General features: G+C 37.6%; 1 protein-coding gene across 1 annotated transcript in view; it reads left to right on the top strand.

Moving 5' to 3' along the window:
• DCC (DCC netrin 1 receptor) overlaps positions 1-20,420 on the top strand; it is a 781,864-nt gene that overhangs the window by 615,085 nt on the left and 146,359 nt on the right. The window contains exons 16-17 of the mRNA XM_061169229.1: positions 11,121-11,216; positions 17,280-17,512. Coding sequence (XP_061025212.1) covers positions 11,121-11,216; positions 17,280-17,512 — 329 coding nt within the window. The remainder of the gene's footprint in view (positions 1-11,120; positions 11,217-17,279; positions 17,513-20,420) is intronic.

The raw sequence follows: 20,420 nt of genomic DNA, 5'->3' as shown, positions 1-20,420 counted from the left end.
ACAAGGCAAATGCTTAAATTTTTTACCTTCAGGTGTGATATATGTATGCAGCCTATAAAATTAAACTTTAACCCAGACTATAAAATCACAGTATGTACACTTAGTGAGTTATTCCACATTTGAAGAGAAAAATAGCAGCAAGAACCCCCACACTGAATCTTCTCCAATTGCCCTTGGCATTGTCCACAGGACCTTAGTAACTATGGCAATACCATGGGAGAGAAAGATAAACAGAGCTTCTGTATAGGTGTGCTGTCCACCATGGAGGCCACTAGCCACATGTGGCTCTTTAAACTTAAACTAATTAAAGTTTAATAAAATGAAAAGAAATTAGTTCCTGGTCATGCTACTTATATTTTAAGTGCCCAACAGTCAAATGTGGCTAGTGACTGCTGTACCATATAGTGTAGTTATTCAACATTTACATCAACACAGAAAGTGCTATAGGACAACGCTGTTTTTACAATACTTAGTGGGTTACTGTAAATGGAGCTTAATCTGAAGATAATGAAGAAAGCAGAAGCAAGAGTATGTAGAGAAATAACCACTGTAATTATGAACAAATATACACATAAATGTGTGCAGGCTGAATGCCACTTAAGTGTTTGAGTATTATCTATTTGTCATCCTGGGTAATTAAAGGTTAGCAATAAAATAACAAGACACATTATCCAGAGGAAGGCAGGAACCTGAGTGAAAATAGAAGCTGACAGATTGAGCAGGCTACTTTGATACTCGCATGTGTGCGTTCGCATGCACATACACACACACACACACACACACACACACTCACACACACACACACCCCTCAAACACTAAAAGATAAAAAATTCCACTTGGGCTCTGCTTAACCTGAGCCATGGTAAAGTCCCCAAAATTATTTCTGTCTTGTGTCTTTCTTTCTACTTTTCCACTTCAAAAAAGAATGGAAACCATTTGGGGCCTCTTGACCCTGATGTCTTACTTAATCTTTATCCTGCAGTGATAGGAAAGTGGGTAGACGCAAAAGTAGGACAGACCTGGCTTTGAATCTGAGCGCTGCTAATTAACAAGCTCTTTGACCATCACTAAGACTACATTCTCTCATCTTTGGAGTGGGGACAATCATCGTACCCACCTTTGGGTTAGATAAGGCTGATAAAGCCTGGCCACGTTGGTATCTGGTACAGCCAGTGCTAATAAACAAAAACTCTCCTCATTATACTGACGTCTGCTCTTTTTCCTCAGCACCTCTGTATTCATATGCTTATTATTCTTTCTCTTTGTCCTCTCCTTGTATTTCTCTTCTACTTCCCAGTTCCCATCCTGTCTCCCAGAAACCCAGAAGAATTAGGAGAGTAAGGAAGAGAAGAACCCCAGAAGCATAGAAAAAGGAGACAAAAATTAGTAGGAGAAGAAAGGATAGCAAATGTTTGTAAAAGGGAAAGATATGCTTCCTCTTTCAGTTCCTAACCAAAACACATTTTATTATTTTATTCTTCTATTTTTCCTTTATGCTAGGAGGTCAGTCTGACTGGCTTTTAAGCCAAAGTAATGATTTGTTTTCTGGAATTAACTAAGTGAACAGTATTTGTGTTTTTTATTAGTTGAGTCCTTAGATGGTCATACAATATATTCACCTTGTCTTTTATTTAATTCAATATTTCCTTGAGAAATATGAACGAAAAGAGGAAAACCTCTATGTCTGGTTATATTGTCTCTGGTAATTGCCTCATGTAAAGCTTTGCTGAGAAATCATTTCATTAAGTGCCCCATTTGTAAGCTGTTTGTGGTGCTTTATAATCTAAGCATTTAATTGTTTCTCTGACTCTGAGGGCAGGCTGCCAAAGCACGCCTCACCAACCAAAGCAGGTGACGAATGTTTATTCTGCTCTAATTGGTAACTAAAGTCTGCTCTGCATTATGGTCCAGAGAAAACCCCAGACCTTCTCATCCTGTTGCTATGGAGAAGCAAGTCTGGGCACATGGAAGACAGTCAGTGTTTCCTGTGTCTTCTCTGGCTGAGATGATTACAACTGGACCTCAGTCTCTCCATTACTAAAATGGGAATGATCATCCCCGCCCTAACTTCTTTGTAACATCTTTGAGATAACTGATGAAAAATTGTTTTTAAAGTCAGAGCACAGTACACATGAAAGTCTGCTTTTCTTAAATGTGATGGAAAATACCACATAAATTTGGTAGCGCTCATCAAGAAAGAGCCATCAACTCTAAGCAGATTATCTCTAAATAACCCCAAGACAGCTAGTTAACTCAGCGGGGAAAAAAAAAAAAAAAGGAATACAATTACTTGGAAGAGTATCTGGAGGGATGCACTGCTTCCTCGAGGCTTAAAGAAAGTGTCCTCCATACTACAGATTATTTATATACAATTCTTACACCATGATCAGAGCCCAGAGCAGCCCGTCTGTTTTATCTGTGATGCCCCTTCCTCTCTATACCAAACGTGACAGAAGCAGGAATTTTTCTCTCCCTTCTTGATTTCCTAGTCCCAACAACAATTTCAGCTCACTATGAGACTCAGAATGTAGAAGTCATTCTAGATTTTTCCCCTTCTCATTGTCCCTCCAAATATACCTACAAACTGTGTCACTCACATGCATCTTTTGCTCTTCATTTGTGTTCTACCACCTCAAGCCAGGCCTTTGTGATCTTTGCCTGGACAATTACAATAGTGTCTGACGTAGACCTGCTTTAAACATCTTTTCCTGGACTACATAGTTCTGGGGAATCAATATCTCTAAAAGCACAGTTTGAAACTTATTCAAAATGTTATTCAACTCACCATCTCTTATTCAGTGAAAGGCAAGGATAAGGGGCTGAGCTTTGGAATTAGAAATTCTCCCACTTACCTACAAAAAGTGGGTAATCGTTTATCCATTCAACAGATATTTGTTGAGTACTTACTGAATGCCAGACACTGGATTAAGGGAAGGATTAAATAAAATAAAGGATGTGAGATAGTTAACAAAGGGCCTAATTAGACATCCAACAAATGTTACTACTTGGAGGGGGATGGAGGAGGAGGGAGAAAAGGGAGAGGGAGGAGGAAAAGGAGGAGAAATTGTCAGTCTTCAAGTTTTGATCCTAATGTGCATGATTATACAACCACCATGTGGTGTTTACTTGTATTTGCTTATTCCACTCTCTCTCCTCAACCTTTCTTCATCAGAAGATTCAGCAAAACTGCCACCTTCTCGACAAAGCCTCTCTGATCCCAGAACACTTTGCTCTGATTTTTTTAAGACTTCCAACATAGCTTCTCTATTAGAAGATTCATCAAGGTGAATAAGGGCTTGTTTGTTTAAATCCTTACATACTCTAGAAAACTTATAACCGTGTCTTACACACAGAAGGTGCTCAATGATAATTGATGAGCAAATGAACAAATGAATAGAGGAAGAATAACTGAATGTGAATATGCAAGTGAGAGGTTTCGTTGCACAATCTCTTTGGATTCATTTTTCATAAATCTACAGGTATCAGAATGTGTAGTTTGAGATCAAGAAATTTGAGTTCTATGTTCAGATTGATTGGGGGCTGCCATTTAACCTTCACTAAATAATATAGCCCTTCTGTGTCTCACATGTTCATCAATTCAACAAATATTTGTTAAATGCTTCCTATATGCCAAGCAGTGAAACTTTCCCTATAAAGTTTATTTTTATCTGATTTCCCTCCTGGTGATAAACCTTGGTAGATTAAAGAAAATTTATGTTGATTCTCCTTTAGACTCAAATACTTCCTTACACAGACTAGCTGAGTATCTGGTACCTGCAAGACTGGTTAATGAACAAGTTATGTTATAATCTGACCATTCTTTGGATAGTGTTCATAGAATAAGAAGGAAGGAAAGAAGGAAGGGAGGGAGAGAGGAATAAAAGAGGGAGGGAGGGAGGGAAGGAAGGAAAGAAGGAGGGAGGGAGGGAGGGAAGGAAGGAAGGAAGGAAGGAAACCTTCAAAGGGTGCTAATTAGATTAGCTATTAATTCAATTTGCAAACAAGTATATGTAATGAAGTAGAATTGAATATTGAAAGTACTATATAAATTGCATCTTTCTTGAATATGAATTGCTCATGCTTTTAAGAGATCAATGCAATTGTCTGTGTTTGCTATCCACCCATTACACTTAATTAAATGGTTCAGGTCCAGTGGGGTCAGAGGTGTCCAGTAACACTTACCATCTGACAGGGATCCAGTGGTCTGTACTCTGTGCCTGGGGTAGCCCTGCTTCTCTGCAATGAGCAGGCATCTGCATTAGGAAAACAGCTACCACTCTAATTTTCTATAATTGACTTGTTGGCAGTGCTAACAGAGGGCAAAAGATGTAGAGACATGAAGACTGGGCCCCGACAAGAGCTTGGCATTGATGGCGCCACTGAGTGAAGTACCTAATCTGTAATGAATAAAGGACTATGGGCTGTCAATCTAGCACATGCCAGTGGCATTTAATTCACACAAAATATTAATTAAAAATGATGATGTTCTTACTGGCTTTTGTTACCAAGTACAGCATCTTGGTCCAGCCCCTGAGGATCTGTCTGCAGGTTGTTTGATTCATTCCCTTAGCCCCAGAGAACCACATGCATCTCACTACCTTCAGGCAAGCCTCAACAAAAGCTCTTACAATAATGGGTCTCTCACCTACCAACTCTCTGCGGAAGGAGAACCAGAAATTCTCCCTACTGCCCATTGCTTGTCTTTATAACCCCTATAATCAATAAATGTGCATTTATTTCCCCTTTTTCCTAGCTACAAAGAAGATACTGGCCAGAAGTCATCTGTTTTGGATGCTCAAAAAGTTATTAAGTATTTCTTTATCCTTCTTTATCACATTGTGATGTATTCTATAGGAAAGGTTGGCCAAACAATGATGAAAATCTGATCAATAGTTTGAAATCTTTGGAATCACTCAGAATATCCATAATTAAAAATAATCCCCATGTGAACATCCACCAAAATTCAAGTTATCTCAGTAGGATTCAATCACAGTGAAGTCAAATGAGAAAATACTGCTATATGTTATTTTTCAGAGGCAGTTGATACATTTTTCAAGCCTATATATCTGTATCATTTCAGCAAATCGAAAAAATAAATTTACTATCATAATTGTCATTAAATGTATTCCTGAACAATGGGGTCTGACCATAATTAATGATTAATTCATTTGGAATTCATTATGATAATATTAAATGCGTTTAACTCATTTGCTGCTTCTAAAGAGGGAGCAATTCTAGGCAATTCTTTTGTGATTTACTGGTTTTAAAGTTTAAGAGCTCTGAGCATGTGCAGGAAAATAGCTCCACATTGCCCTCTAGTGGTGAGCTAGTAAATGACACTCTTCTTTTGTACGGGGAGAAAACACAAACCCTTGTTCTCCTTTGCTCCCATACACTCTCACAGCCATCTTTCCACCTCAGTACACACTTAAACGAGATGCCTCCATCACAGTATAAAAGGGGATCAAAGCAATATAGTCCTATGTCCACTATTAACCAATAACCGAATAATATTTTTATTGTTGTTGTTCAGGCTGATTCACTATTGGATCAAGTTTGACGGGGGTGTAAAAAGATTCTGTTGGTTTCCTTAGTAGATCCAGGTGCAGTTTGACAAAAGCGCTATATGGAGGCCAGAGAAAGCCCAAAAGATGTTGAGTAACAGGTAGAGTATGAAGAGCATAAAGAAGCTTCTTGGAAAAGGTAGACAGAAGGGGTTGTGAAGTTGTCTTAGGTCTTTTATTTCCTAGGTAGCTCTGTGTTACTTTACAAATGTCAGTGGACTTACCTGATCCTCAAATTACTGACAACAGCAGAATACCAGATCAAAAAGTCTTGAAGACCCCTGGCTCTAGCAATATTCTTGTATCAGTAACAACTCCATTGTTGTTATGGCAACTCCAAAGGCAAATCTGTTTACCTTTCCTGAGACTAAGCCATTACCACTTTCTATTTAAATTGAAGCTTGGCCACTGTCAAGGTGTACCCAGGGTAGTTAGGATTTGTGGAATTTAGCGGTTAGTGTAATTCATTAATCCAACAGCTGGTAAATTGTAAAACTCCGTACTCTTTGCTAGCATACCTTATACCATGGCTAGACATCGAATGGAAAAAGCTGCCATTACTCAGATGAGTAGAGACTTGATGGGTATCGATATTAGCAAGAGTCAGTATTGAAATGACAGTGACTTCACCTTTACTGTGGAGGGAGATTAAGAAATGGTGACTACTGCTTAGGATCCAGATAGCAACTAGATGAGGTAATTCAGACTGAGACAAAAATTCAAACCAGTAAAATGAGAATGAACCAGTTGAGTTACTTTTAGTTTTTTTTAAATGAGAATAAATGCATACTCCAACACTGAAAACAAATAGTGCAGTAATGCTGCAGAGGCTTTTACAGAGTCAGTTGTCTGAGGAGATATAAACTGGGCAGCTGGGAGGTGGGGACAGAGTGATGAAGGCATGAATTCAATGTAATGTGGACCAGGCTCACCACCTGGAAGTTTCAGCATCAACCCTGAGAAGGAAGTTCAGAACTCAAGTCAGACATTCTTCCCTCTGAATTCCAGTCTAAACTGGAGTGGTCCACATAAAACAAGCATACTCAATAACCTTGTATAAAGGAGACCTGCTTTATTATTTTATATTTACCCTCTTTACCACATCATATAGTTTCTACTTGGTTGCTGTTGATCTTATGGTTGACGTCTTGACTGAGGAAGCCCATACTTTATGACCTCTTCTTCCATGAATACATATATATTTGCATAATACATATATGTTCCTACATATAGTTGTATATGTAAGAATCTGAGGTTATAGACTAGTGGCCATGGACCTGGATTCAGTTCAGAGATATATTTTGTTTTGCCAGCACAGGTTTATTTTCTTTCTTTGAATTATTTGCCAACATGTGAAAATGTGATGATTTCCCATAAAAATCTGGATTTCCAGAAAATTTGACAACACCAGGACTGCTCTCCATATGCTAATAACACCTGGAAGTTGAGTGGTGGCCCCGCTCCTTAGATGAATTACTTAGATGAATTCCTGTCGAGCATCCTCTCTCCCCTGTTGTCTCTCATACACTGTAGCCAAATATCTTTATCTACCTGTCTCTCCCTCCCTCTCTCAGGTTTAAAAACAAAGACAAAAACAAAAATAAAATTCTAACTTCTAAGCATGTGAGTTTGGCATTCCTGATCTCTCTCTCACTCCCTTAATAAAGAAATACATAGACAAATGAAAATATATAGTATATGTATATTAGGTGAAACTAAATGCAGTTTCACCCAAAAGAAATAATTTTTTATGGTTCGAACCTAATATAAATGTTTACATTGTAGTTGTATATATGTTTGAAATCAGACTTTGACTTCACTCCAATAACTATAAAGTATATTTTTCCTAGTAGAAAAGTATTTTGGTGATCTTCCTCACTGTATTTTCAATCTGTCCCATCTTTTTCCTGAGATATTTTTTTCTTCTACCATCCTTCTACCTCTAAATCCTACCCATGCCCTTCAGTCCTAGTTCCAAGTCCAAGAAGTCTTTGATGACCCAATCCCTCACTAATTTTTTAGGCCTCTAAACTCATATAGCATTCGTAAGTTGTATCACATACTTTACTGCTTAATTTTATGTTTTCTCTGCCCGGAATTTTGATTGTAACCTGACATCAGAGGTCCATCTTTTCCAAATATTCTTGGATCTCCAACAGCATTTGACACTTGTTGACTGATTACTTTCTTTTCGGTAAACTAAGTTGACAACATAAATCTAAAAAAGTAAATATCCCCTCTTGCAGGCGAAGCCATTCACTGAATAGAAGCCCTTTGACTGCATTAAATGTAATCTTATTTTATTCTTCTTGTTGTATTGTGGTTCTTGTGTCACTGTGGTTTGGAATGTCAAATCTTTAACGCTAATATTTAGGTCACATAAAAATTTCACAAAGGAAAATCCATCTAATCAATTTTCAAAGAACATTGTCAAAGATAAATTCATTCATTTTAAAAGCTTTTTTTTTTTTGTAAAATAAAACACAGACACAGAAAACCACATGTGACAAACGTATCACTTCATGAATTACTTTAAGTTAGAGTTCAACCTGTTTCTTTGCTCTGTTTCCTGCAAACTGGCATTTGGATCAAGAAGCTTGATCAGACTAAGTAGGTTCGATCCTTTTGGCAAGACTCTAGAGGGTAGTGTGTTCTTTCATTAGGAGGTATGTAATGTCTGGATTCTCTGTTTTATCTTAGCAATCATGAATGCCTAGTGCATAGTTGCATTTCTTCACTGGGGTTGAAAAATAGCAATATTTGAATTTTATCATTTGTTTCTTATTAGTAGGAATAATACGGTAAAAGGATACTCCCCTCACATGCTGTTTGGTTACACAGTGGTAGAGTTTATTCAAGAATGACATGATAAATATTTGACTCTTTACCCAGACTTGAAGATAGTAATTTGGTTCCCTGTCAATCTCAGAAGTGACCAACTCTTATTATTCTTTAAAAAATCTTTATGAATTCACACATTCATATATATTTGTTAAGTTTCATTTCATTGCAACTTTTATCTTTATTGACGCTCAGACTGTCCTCACCTTTGGTCAGTGGAAAACTCTTCCAAGTTGATTTCCGAATCCATTTGATACAATCCTGTTAGTCTTTGAATGTTTCCTTCCTATCTGATATGTGAGGATGCCTCAGGCTCAATTGCTGTGTTTCCTGCCGCAGACTAGGAATCAACCAGTTCTCCAAGAAGCCTATGTTTCTTGCAGTGCAAAATATTTTTTTCAGAATCTCAGTTTGGGTGCTAGGGATACCCGTCGTTATTGAGTCAGTGTTTCTAGACATTTTCAGTGGACAGAATTAGAGATAAAATACCTTTTGTGTTTAAACTGATTTTTCAATTAAATTTTAGGGACACAATACTTAATCTTTTGTTCACACCAGGAATCCAGTTCTCAAGGACACAGGGTATGATAGAATTAGAATTTCTCTTGATAACTCATTTGCTCTATCTCATATTACATTGGTTTCAGAATAACAATAATAATAGTATCACCATCAATAATAATTATTGAAACATTTTTGCATATACTATTCATATTCTCCCTTAATTTTATCTTATGATTATAATATAGGTACAATATCAGAACATGTAGCCTTGCAAAATAAAATCTCTCCCTTTTAACCCTCAGTTAGTCTTAGTTCATTAAATTTATTGTTCACCAGTTAGCTATTAGGTCAGTATCTCACCTGGTCATTTCGAATGTCTAAAGCTCATTTTCTAGTGGATCTCGGGATCAGGGGAACAATATTCCCTGATTAATTGCAAGTTGATAACAGTTTGGGTGAGCCCTTTATATTTAAATCTAACTTTTGTTGACTGGAAAATCCTTGAGTCACATTTTCTTACCTTGAGTGTCTCAAAAAAATCACTTAAATTTCTTTGGGCACAATATGGTGCTGTCAAAAAGTCTGATAATAAACTAATTTTCCCTCTTATAAGTCATGTATTCTTTTTGTCCACGTGCCTAAAAGATTTTTTTAAGTCAGCAAAAATTTCTTGAATAACATTTTTTCATCTATATTTGTTCTGTTCCCTTTCTTTGGTTTTTTTTCCTCAAGGACAACTATTACTCCAATGTTAGCTTCCTTCTAGAATATTTGTCACTTTTTCCTGCATTCTTTTTTACTCTTTCTTCATTTACTTTTGTTTTTGTTTTCATTTTCTCCTTGTTGCATTTATTTGTTCATCTCATTACACTTTATTTCTCAAATTTCTTTTTCACCTAGTGGAATTCTTTCTTGAGCTAGGCCACCCCATTCAGATTCCTTTGTCCCTTACGTGGAATTCTTTCTTGAGCTGGGCTGCCCCATTCAAATTTCTTTGTCACTTACATAGAATTCTTTCTTGAGCCAGGCTGCCTCATTTCTGAATTTTTCCAATTCTGATTTATGTAACTCTTGCATATCTGGCATTTTATTTTCTTAATGTTGTTTAGCTCACTTTGAAACAGTAAATTGCAGGTTTGATCTGTTTTTCTCGTGTATTTTTGATCCTTTTCTTGTGTACTTGTCTATAAGAATGATATTCTCCTCATTTTGTTTTGTAAGGAATTTAACCTCAACAGATTTTCGTTGCTCGCTTTTATGTGATTTGTTTCCCTGCATTCCCAGAAGTTCAAATGGGTTTTCTAAATACACAGAGTTCCCTATCCTGTTGTTTTCCTTAGACCTGCACTCAGGGCTCAACAAACTATAGCCTGTGGGTCAAATCTGACCCAGGTCCTATTTTTGTTTGGGCCCCACTGAACTAAGAATGCTTTTAATATTTTTGAAGAGTTGTAAACAAACAAACAAAACAAACATAGATGAATATGTGACAAAGTGGTCTGCACAGCTATATTGACTATATTGGCCTTTTACAGAAAAGTTGGCTGAACCCTGATACACACTAAAAACTATGGCAGTTTGCTTTCCAAGTTTTCATGACTATTCGTCTCTCCTACTTTGATCTGGACTTTCTCTTCCTTTCATGTCTATTGCTTCTGTCTTACTCATAAATTTTAAATATATTCTTAGTAGTTTGTCCCCAGTGTGAACCCTGTCCTGGAAAGGAGACTTTGTAGGTTAGTTTCAAGTATTTACATTTACTGTTCTTAAACTGGTCCATTGCACTTTCTAGCATTACTTGATAGTTATTTTAGAATTACTCTGTTTTCAGGTTTGTTGCTTCCCTCTGATTTCTCTTACACAGATACTGATAACATGCAGGTTCATGATAACATGTTGGTGGTTTGTCCGCATCCACTTGTATCTTAGGGTGTGAGCATATAGACCTCATCACCTCGTTTTGTCATAAATGTCTAAATGCCTTTGGTTTTCTATCTAGTTCTTCTGTCTCTTTTTATATGAAGATCCAGGAAGATCAAAAAGCTATATTGCCACCACTGCCACCTTCTTCCCAGAATCAAACTCACTCATTTTTTAACAACTGTTTGCTTAATTGATTATATTCAATTTGATTTCAGGAAAATGTTTATCCTGAGTATTTCAGTACGTTAAATAAATCAACACGTTCATATTTTTTCTGTTTTTCTCCAGAGTCAAGTTCCCATTATGTAATCTCCCTAAAAGCTTTTAACAATGCAGGAGAAGGAGTTCCTCTTTATGAAAGTGCTACCACCAGATCTATAACCGGTAAGCTAAAGTAGTTAATCCTCTTGTGACAAGGTATTTGAATTATGGTGAAGAAAACAAACTAAAGCGAAACAAAACAAAATACAAAGAAAAAAATATATGTAATCATGTCCTAAGCCTTATGTGTATATGTATACACACCATTTATTATTTTTTTGGTTATCAAAATTGAGAGGGATTCAGTCTATAAATTAGTACATGGAATTAGAGAACATAGATCTCTTATTCTGTCTTCTCCCAGTAGCTTCATGTTTTGGCATCCTGATACCACTCTTCATTCCTCTGGGCAGCTTGTTTCAAATCAATGCAATGTAGACAAGAGGGTCTCTGCAAAAAAGGCCACCAAGTGCCTGAATAGACACTTGCTTCTTTGCAGAGGGTCCTTCAAGCTGATATGACAAGGATGAACTGACCTCATGGGGCTGGCTTGGATTTGGCTGCGTCACACAGTGACTTCTTTCTGAGCTGGGCCAATAGGTCACCCCAACAGTGTCCAGGGCCTCTGCACACTAAAAGGATTGGCTGCTTCAAGGACTTCTCACCTCTAGGAATTGCTACGTGAGGTGGACTTGAAAGGTAGCACAGGAGAGAAACAGGGCTCAAGGAAATGAGAAAGGGATGGGTAAGAAAGTGAGACCCAAGCCATTTATGGAGCCTATTTGTGAACAAGGCTGGACCTACTCAGAAGTAGAATAAGTACCACCTCTGTGAGTCTTGTTCATGACCCATCACATGACCCAAAGTCACATGACGACCCCCAATAGCCTTATGTCTGAAATGTGAAAGTAAAACCCAAGAGTTCCATCCTTTTAATGAATACTTTGATCCTTCCCCCTTTCAAAACCCACACCCCTCAGACCTCATTCAACTTCTCAGCCATTTTCACCTGAATGAGAACAAAGGATCTGAGAGCAGGATTTCATAGCGAGCCCCAGAGAACATGCAAAATTACTGGGGTGCCTGAGTATGAATCCTGGAAGGTAGGAATAAATGAACATAAAATAAATAATGGAGTCCTGTGACTTCTGCTACCACCTAAATTTATGTGAACTTTGTACAGTTTGTTTTCCAAATCCAGAAGCTTTGTTCATAAACTTATCTTGAGAATTACAGTTGTAAACCAAATTCACAGTTGTTATGTGATGGTTTTTGGAGCACACCATCACTTTATTGCTTTCAACCAGATTTCCTTGTAAGGCAAGGATATTATTCCAGAGTCTCCTTGACTCTTTGGCTGCTGGTTTCAACGTCTGTGGTCTGTCTGGAGTGGTATGCAAAAGCTTGGGTGCATGTCAGTATATTAATTTATCTGTGGAGACAGTATATATCTTACATTGTGTTATCAAAGGGCTCATGGCTCCCCAAAAAGGGTAAATAAGAAATATTACCCTAGAGAATATTTACTATCAAACGTGTTATTTCTAAATATAGAGAGATGAGGCAATTAGAGGGCCAGGATGGAAACTACAAGATAACATGGTGGAGGGTGGCTGGGATTTCCTCTTCCCCTTATTCTCTTACTCTGCCAAAGTTTCTTTGAGAGATAGCAGCCACTTTGGCTGTGCCCGTCCTTCCCATAATGTTTATTCAGTAAGCCAACTCTTTCTTGCCTAGGATAAAAGATGATAAAAAGTCATTGATGTGGCTTGTGATCAGACCACACAAAATTGTACCATGGTCAGTCTTTTAGAACTCTTATTTTCTTACCAAAACTAAAGCCCACAAAGAAGGAACACTAAGATGACCCCCCAAAAGTCAATTTTTGAGCAGAAACTAGTAGTAATGGCGATAATAGAGTTCAGATAAGCTGAAGATAGGTTGCTCAGAAAGAACTATTTGAGGTGTTATTAACTTCTTTCCCCTGAGCATTTGTTGTCATTCTTTAATTCTTAGCATATGGCATTCCCAGAGTGGTTTCTAAAATACCAGTGATCCATAAGACAATTTTTTCCTGCTATGACTAATCCTAATGGATCTGAGAAATAAAATAATACTGAAAGTTGGAAAACGTGTGAGGAATTTTCTTATTGAAGAAAAGTCAATAAGGGGTTGGAGAGGATGAATAAAACCAGCCCTTTCCACATCCCTGCCTAGATGTGGCAGACTTATTTTATTGTGTTTTCACATGTCATGGAGAACAAAGGACAAATAAACAGAATCAAAGGTTTAGATTCTGTGAGAAACTCTTTCAGTAAATGTGTCCAAGGGCTACATAGAAGATATTTTCGGTCTCTGAGCTTCTGCAAAGTATTCCCATGAGCAGTCTTGGAAGAGGCCAACATAAAGTAATAAAAAAAAAAAAAATCAGAGGTAGTAAATGCATCAGGCTGGAGTGAGTATCAGGCTATGGTGCTTTCCAGATGGATGTGCTGATAGATGCTGGTCTACTCTGGACCTCATCTCATTCGGAACATATCAGTGTTAGAACCAAGGAAAGATCAAATGGGCAGGTTGTTTCATTTTTTTGCTGCATTTTTTGTAATTTTATTCCATATTGTTGTAAAAATAAGACATTTTGAGCCTGGAGAAGGGAAGAGAGCAGGGGAATAATGAGGTGTGTTGTTTGAATTTGTTTATTCTCATTTGTTTTATAAATGTCTAAATGAAGTACAATTGTGTTACTTTTTTTAAAAGCTTGTTTTGAACTTCAGTATGTTGACCATACGCTTATATGTTCTTACCAAAACAACTATTAGGAATTGAATAGGTTTCTCTTTTTAGCAAAAGGTTTAAAGCTATGTTTTGTGTTTTTGTCTTTTTTTTCACTCTTTTGTATATTACCACTGAAAATCAGTGGTATATAAGGCACCCAGGAATATGAGGGGAAAAAAAACTGAAAAAAAAAAGTTGTTTATCAGCAAAATAACTGCTAAACAGTTGGTGTTTAGCACTAACTGTTTAGGCACCTGGTGGTACCTAAAAAACTACCTAAACTACCTGGTGGCACAGTGGTTAAGAATCCGCCTGCCAATGCAGAGAACATGGGTTCGAGCCCTGGTCCGGGAAGATCCCACATGCCGCAGAGCAACTAAGCCCGTGCGCCACAACTACTGAGCCTGTGCTCTAGAGCCCATGAGCCACAGCTACTGAGCCCCCGTGCCACAACTACTGAAGCCCATGTGCCTAGAGCCCGTGCTCCACAACAATAGAAGTCACCACAATGAGAAGCCTGTGCACCACAATGAAGAGTAGCCCCCGCTCGGCACAACTAGAGAAAGCCCGTGTGCAACAACGAAGATCCGACACAGCCGAAATAAATAAATTAATTAATTAATTTAAAAAAAAATGTTTAGGTACTTGGTTTAGGTAGTTTTTAATTCAACTACCCAGTTTCTGACCTGAGAGGGAAAGATAATTAGCAATATATGTAGCATATATTTAGAGCAGTGCTTGCCACCTGCTACTAAGTTCTGCTTTGTTGGAAATACCGTACTGTGTCTGTACTAACCAGGACAGCAGGCACGAGGCTCATTTGGCTGTTAAACATCTGAAATTGACTAGTGCAACACAATAAATGAATTTTAAATTTTATTTAATTTTAATTAATTTAAAGTTAAATTGTCCATTTAACTAGTGGCTATTGTATTAGCCCAGCTCTGGAGGAAGTGGCAAATAGAATGACAAGCCATGAGTGGGAAAAATAAAACTCCTCTAAAATAAGCAAGATAAACTTGGCCAGGTTAGAAATTTTTGAATTACATAAGTTTGTAGATATATACCAACAAACAGCATTACTTGAAATTTAGGGATGTATTCTGGAACCGAGACTCCAAGAAACTCAACAACAAGTCATGAAAAACATACTTTTCTAAAATCCAGAGATAACAGGATTGAGTATTACCGTTTCTTAAAGTAGAATCACGACTTTTCAAAATCTTATATAGGGTACCTGTGAAAGACTGTAAAGTTAGTATAGGTGTATCAACAAAACTAGATTAAGCAAAGGAACAACAGATAGGGTAACATGAATATGAGTTGATCTAAAAGGAGTTTGTGACTGAGAGTAGTCCTCCCCTGTGTATAGCATTCTTCTTGGTAAGTCAGCTGTGAATAGAAACAAGTCAAGTGAGGCAGCACCTGCTCTAGTTTCGCCAAAAGGTTCCACCGATGCGCCAGCCTGATGACAGATTGTGATCCTCCTAGAGGCTGCAGTGTCTTCAGCTGCCCCTTCATCATTTCATAAATCCATTCGGGTTTAAAGGAGCCCTTAATAAAAAGACACGTCAAAGGAAATACAAAAAGCCTGGGCTCTGTCATTAAATTTTAAACACATATTTTTCTTTCTCTCTCTTTCTATTGTTGTTGTTTTTTTTTCTTTGTCTTCCTTTTGTTCTGTTTTTGTTTTCAGATTTTATAGTTTGCTCCAAAGACCACAGCCCAGTAAACTACTAAATAATTCATTGGAAAACAGTGATGAGTAGGGGGTAGACATTTAAAATTCAGTGGACGAAGTGAAGTAATCATCAGAATCAGCCCGCAGTCTCTATACTGTATTTAAAAATATAAGCTCTGTATGTTTACTGCTTCAGATACTCTACATTGTAGTACGTCTCATCTCCCCAAATGCCATCAAATGCCCAGCCTAAGAGCTCATCTTGTTTTTTGTTAGTGAGGATACATGTTATATGATTTCAAGGAAAATTTTAGCAGATTTAAATGTCTTAGGTAATAAATAAAAGCCCCAAAACTGGACTCCACCTACAGCCACAAAATAGGCTCCCCTGATTCTGACATCCCCAGCGTAAAAACAAATATAAGATTTTTCTAGAGAATCTTATGAAACCACACATGTCATTATGCAGATTCTGTTTGTGTTATGGATGTGTGTACCTCAGCATGTGTGTATCTCAGCACACATCTCATCAGGTTGTAGGTAGTTCATTCTGTCTCCCCACCCAATAATATGAAGTCTTTCCATGGAACTTAAAATTTTCAAACAAGGAATGTAGATATAGAAATGCCATAGGGGCTTCCCTGGTGGTGCAGTGGTTGAGAGTCTGCCTGCCAATGCAGGGGACACGGGTTCGAGCCCTGGTCTGGGAAGATCCCACGTGCCGCGGAGCAACTAGGCCCGTGAGCCACAATTGCTGAGCCTGCGCGTCTGGAGCCTGTGCTCCCAACAAGAGAGGCTGCGATAGTGAGAGGCCCGCGCACCGCGATGAAGAGTGGGCCCCACTTGCCGTAACTAGAGAAAGCCCTCGCACAGAAATGAAGACCCAACACAGCCATAAATAAATAAATAAATAAATAAATAAATGGATCATCACATTTGGGAAAAAAAAAAGAAATGCCATAAAAAACTTACTTAATTACTCTGTGAGAATGTGGGTAAAATGGACACTTCTACACTTTCTCTAAGAGTTTCAATCTAACCAAACCTTGTGCTGTGTAAACCTAATTATCACATCATTGAACCATGTGGACCACCGACTTGGTCTGGCTTTGTGCAGTCATAGCCATAGACAGATTGCTGTAGACCTCAGGGCCCTTTGGTCTTTTATCCTTTGTTTGTTTCTTACCTAAACAATATTTATGCAGATAGGATCTAAGCAATAATAAATGCATTAGAGATAGCAAATCAAGTTAGAGAAGGAGGAGAAAAACAAACAAATAACAAAGCAGATATTAGGCAGGCATTTATTTCCTTTGCAGGAGGAAATAAACCAGACACTCCTTAGTACTTTGTTATTTTAAGTTATCTGCATAGTTATAAAACTGATGAATTCTATACTGGATCTTTTAAGAAACAGTGTACAACATTCCAAGAAAAAAATGGACTTTTAAAATATATAACTAGAAGTGACAGCCACATTGATAAAACCACTCTAAGGAAATGAGTAAATTATGGAAAATAGTCAGTTACTTTTGTAATCTAGCAATACTGTTTCTAATGAGTTTTCCGATTGAATTAATTGTATTTTTTTCTGTTCTTCTCATGTTCCCTTTCATCATTATTGCCATGCATTTAACTCATTGTGATGTGTTGCCACTGATGTTTATTTTTTTAACTCTTTTATTTATGTATTTATTTGTTTGTTTCATTTGGCGGGTTTTTAAACCCAGATCCCACTGACCCAGTTGATTATTATCCTTTGCTTGATGATTTCCCCACCTCGGTCCCAGATGTCTCCACCCCCATGCTCCCACCAGTAGGTGTACAGGCTGTGGCTCTTACCCACGATGCTGTGAGGGTCAGCTGGGCAGACAACTCTGTCCCTAAGAACCAAAAAACGTCCGAAGTGCGACTTTACACTGTCCGGTGGAGGACCAGCTTTTCTGCGAATGCGAAATACAAGGTGAAGTTCGAATTGATAGTATGAAATTTCACATGAACTTATATTTGTTTAATACATTGTTTTAAATGCATCCTGGACTGTCATGAGTCATTTTGCTGCAGTGACATGAAATGGAAAACAAAGCATTTTAAGAACTCAGTATCTAAAATTGGCTTGGGAATTATTGTGTCTTAGGAAACAATTCTAAGGCAAGGTAGAAAAATGTCAAGAGCTGCAAAATGTTATTTGAATTCCACCAGCTGTTGGGTTTGTATAAATAATGTGATTTTGTACAAGGGAATGCCATTTTCTTTTGAAAATAGCAGAGCTCTACATTCATTTGTTGGACAGATTTTGGTGTTTTTCTTTTCATTTGGAATCTAGATTTACGCCAGAGGCACCCCTATTAATGTTACAGAGACCCATCTTATAGTGAATATAAAAAGGAATACATGATGATTTTTTTATACCATCCTTAGATGGTGAACACACTCTAAGCCATTGACATCTACTTCCTCATTTAGCCTTGAAACACCCTCAGGTGGTCAAGAAAATCCACAGTGAACACTCCCCTTTAATTAATATGAATTAGACCAACTCCCTTATTGTTGTCCTATCACTGAGTCATCTCACAACCCCCCTAAGAGCTCCTTAGAGATACATATTTGAGGCACTGTCATGACTACCTTCAAATCTCTATCAGCCAGCCTCAGCAACTCCAACAAACAGTTATTTATATACTGGAACGATTTTGTTACCTCCTAAGCCTACCATATGCTAGTAGTGTATATAAACAATACACAAATGTAGAATAAAATGAGATCAACAAGTAATTATTAACCACCTACCATTTACTTAGAACTATGCCAGATCATAGAGGCAGTTTACCATGCTTTAGCTGTTACTTCACATACTTAAAATCGTTACTTATAATTTTGGAATGCATAATACATTCAGCTCCATAGGTGTACTTCAAAGAATTCGTAAGTTATTCAAGTGAGGTACTATATTAAAACACATTTAAAATATTCACAGGATGATTATTTGGGGTGGAGAATGTAGCTTTAGAAATAAGAGCCTAAAGCGGGGGCGGGGAGAGGGCGAATTGGATGAAGGCAGTCAAAAGGTACAAACTTCCGGTTATAAGAATAAGTAAGTACTAAACTTATAGTTTAGTGGTAATCATTTTATGATGTATGTAAGTCAAATCATTATGTTGTGCACCTTAAACTTACACAGTTCTGTATGTCGATTATATCTCAATAAAACTGGAAGAAGAAAAAGAGCATAAATGTTACCCAGCAACAAAGGAACCAGTAGTTCAACCCGGCCACTCCACAATCTTCATACTCCCCTTATATCCCTTCTCTTTACCACTCTACTGGGGTGGCTTTCAGGGAGAATCTGGATCTCCCAATACTTTATCCAATGTTCTTTCCACTAAACTGCTGTCTTGCTTAATCCAGCCTCAAGCCAGTGGTGATTTGGGGGGATGAAAATATCCTTTGGAAATTTCTAACTCTAAAGAGCCCAGATTAAAGGAAAATCCCACCAATAATTTTGTAAGTCTGCCTCTTTTCTCCTGTAGCCATGCTGGATCTGCTTCTAGTTTCATTCAACCTTTAAGTGGTGTAAAATTCACATTTCATAGTAAATCAGTTTTTAGTTGAAACCATTTAAAAAACAGTTTTCTTTGGTTCTGCCTCCCTGCTAGGTCAGGTACTAGGAGAAACTCTCCAGGCACGTCCAAATAGTATCATTGATATAAAATATACTCTAAGTATCCTATCTATCTCCTTACAGTATCAGATTTAAGACTCAGCAGAACTATAAATAAGGATAACATTATCAGATAAGACAACTGATGAAACACATGAGAGCATTTTTTAAAAACTCTCTTTATATACAGATTACCCAATTCTAAGTTTGCTTTTAAAAGACTACTTTAAAGATGTTATGCTCATGGTTGCTGTACTTTGTGGATACATTCATTTCACAGAGTGGCTGTGGGTACCTTGCCAGTACGTGAAATGTTCTGAAGGACAATGATTGTTCTCTGCAGAATGATATGAGTTTCAAAATTTCTGGAGGCTTTTTTTTTTCAGTTGAAGAGTCAATAGAACAGACACAGGATTATTGTGTCTCATAAAGAATGCCTACAGTGTGAGACCCAACCAAAATCTATCCTCTGTAAGGAGAGGCTGTTTTCTCTTCTGGATTGAAGTATGAGAATTGAAAGAAATATTTTAACTGTTTCTCTCCCCATCATCTTCCCTGACCTAATAAGGCTTTCCATTACTAACGTTCGACCCCTCTTCTCACACATACACACTCTACACCCACACCCTGAGAAGCAGGGTTAGAGGAAAGAGTTAGGTAAGCTGGATAGCAAGGAAAAATGTAGAGCATATCTGGTCTACTAGAAAGACATACATTAAATTTAAATTTTACAGATAATAGTAATAGACTACTTTGGTTTTGCATTTTGAACTTTTCAAACCACTGTCATATCTATTACTTCATCTCCTTCCCCACTAAGCTTTATAAGCTAGGCAGAGCAACACAAGGTAATGGGGGAAAAATACATACATGGAGTCAAATAAATGGGCTCTAGAGTTGGCTTTCCTGTGTCCTGTCATGTGACTTAACTTGTTTAATCTCCTTTTTTCTTATCTATGCGATTGGGATATTGATATACTATCAATATAAAAAGAATAAGTAAGATTCTGCATAGCTAAGTAGGCATGTAGAGATCTTTATGAAGACTTGGGTAGGTTGTATAACTTGACAAAATTCCCCATGAAACTAGAGCTGGAACTCAGATAAGCTGATGGCTTTATCCAGGCCTCTCCCCCCAGGAGTACCCTTCTACTTCAGTCCCACGTCAAGCCATAATCCAGACGTTCATATTTTGATTGTCCAAAACTCT

The sequence above is a fragment of the Eubalaena glacialis genome, chromosome 15, assembly GCF_028564815.1.
Source record: "Eubalaena glacialis isolate mEubGla1 chromosome 15, mEubGla1.1.hap2.+ XY, whole genome shotgun sequence".
Classification (NCBI taxonomy): domain Eukaryota; kingdom Metazoa; phylum Chordata; class Mammalia; order Artiodactyla; family Balaenidae; genus Eubalaena; species Eubalaena glacialis.
This window is presented reverse-complemented; position numbering and strand designations above follow the sequence as displayed.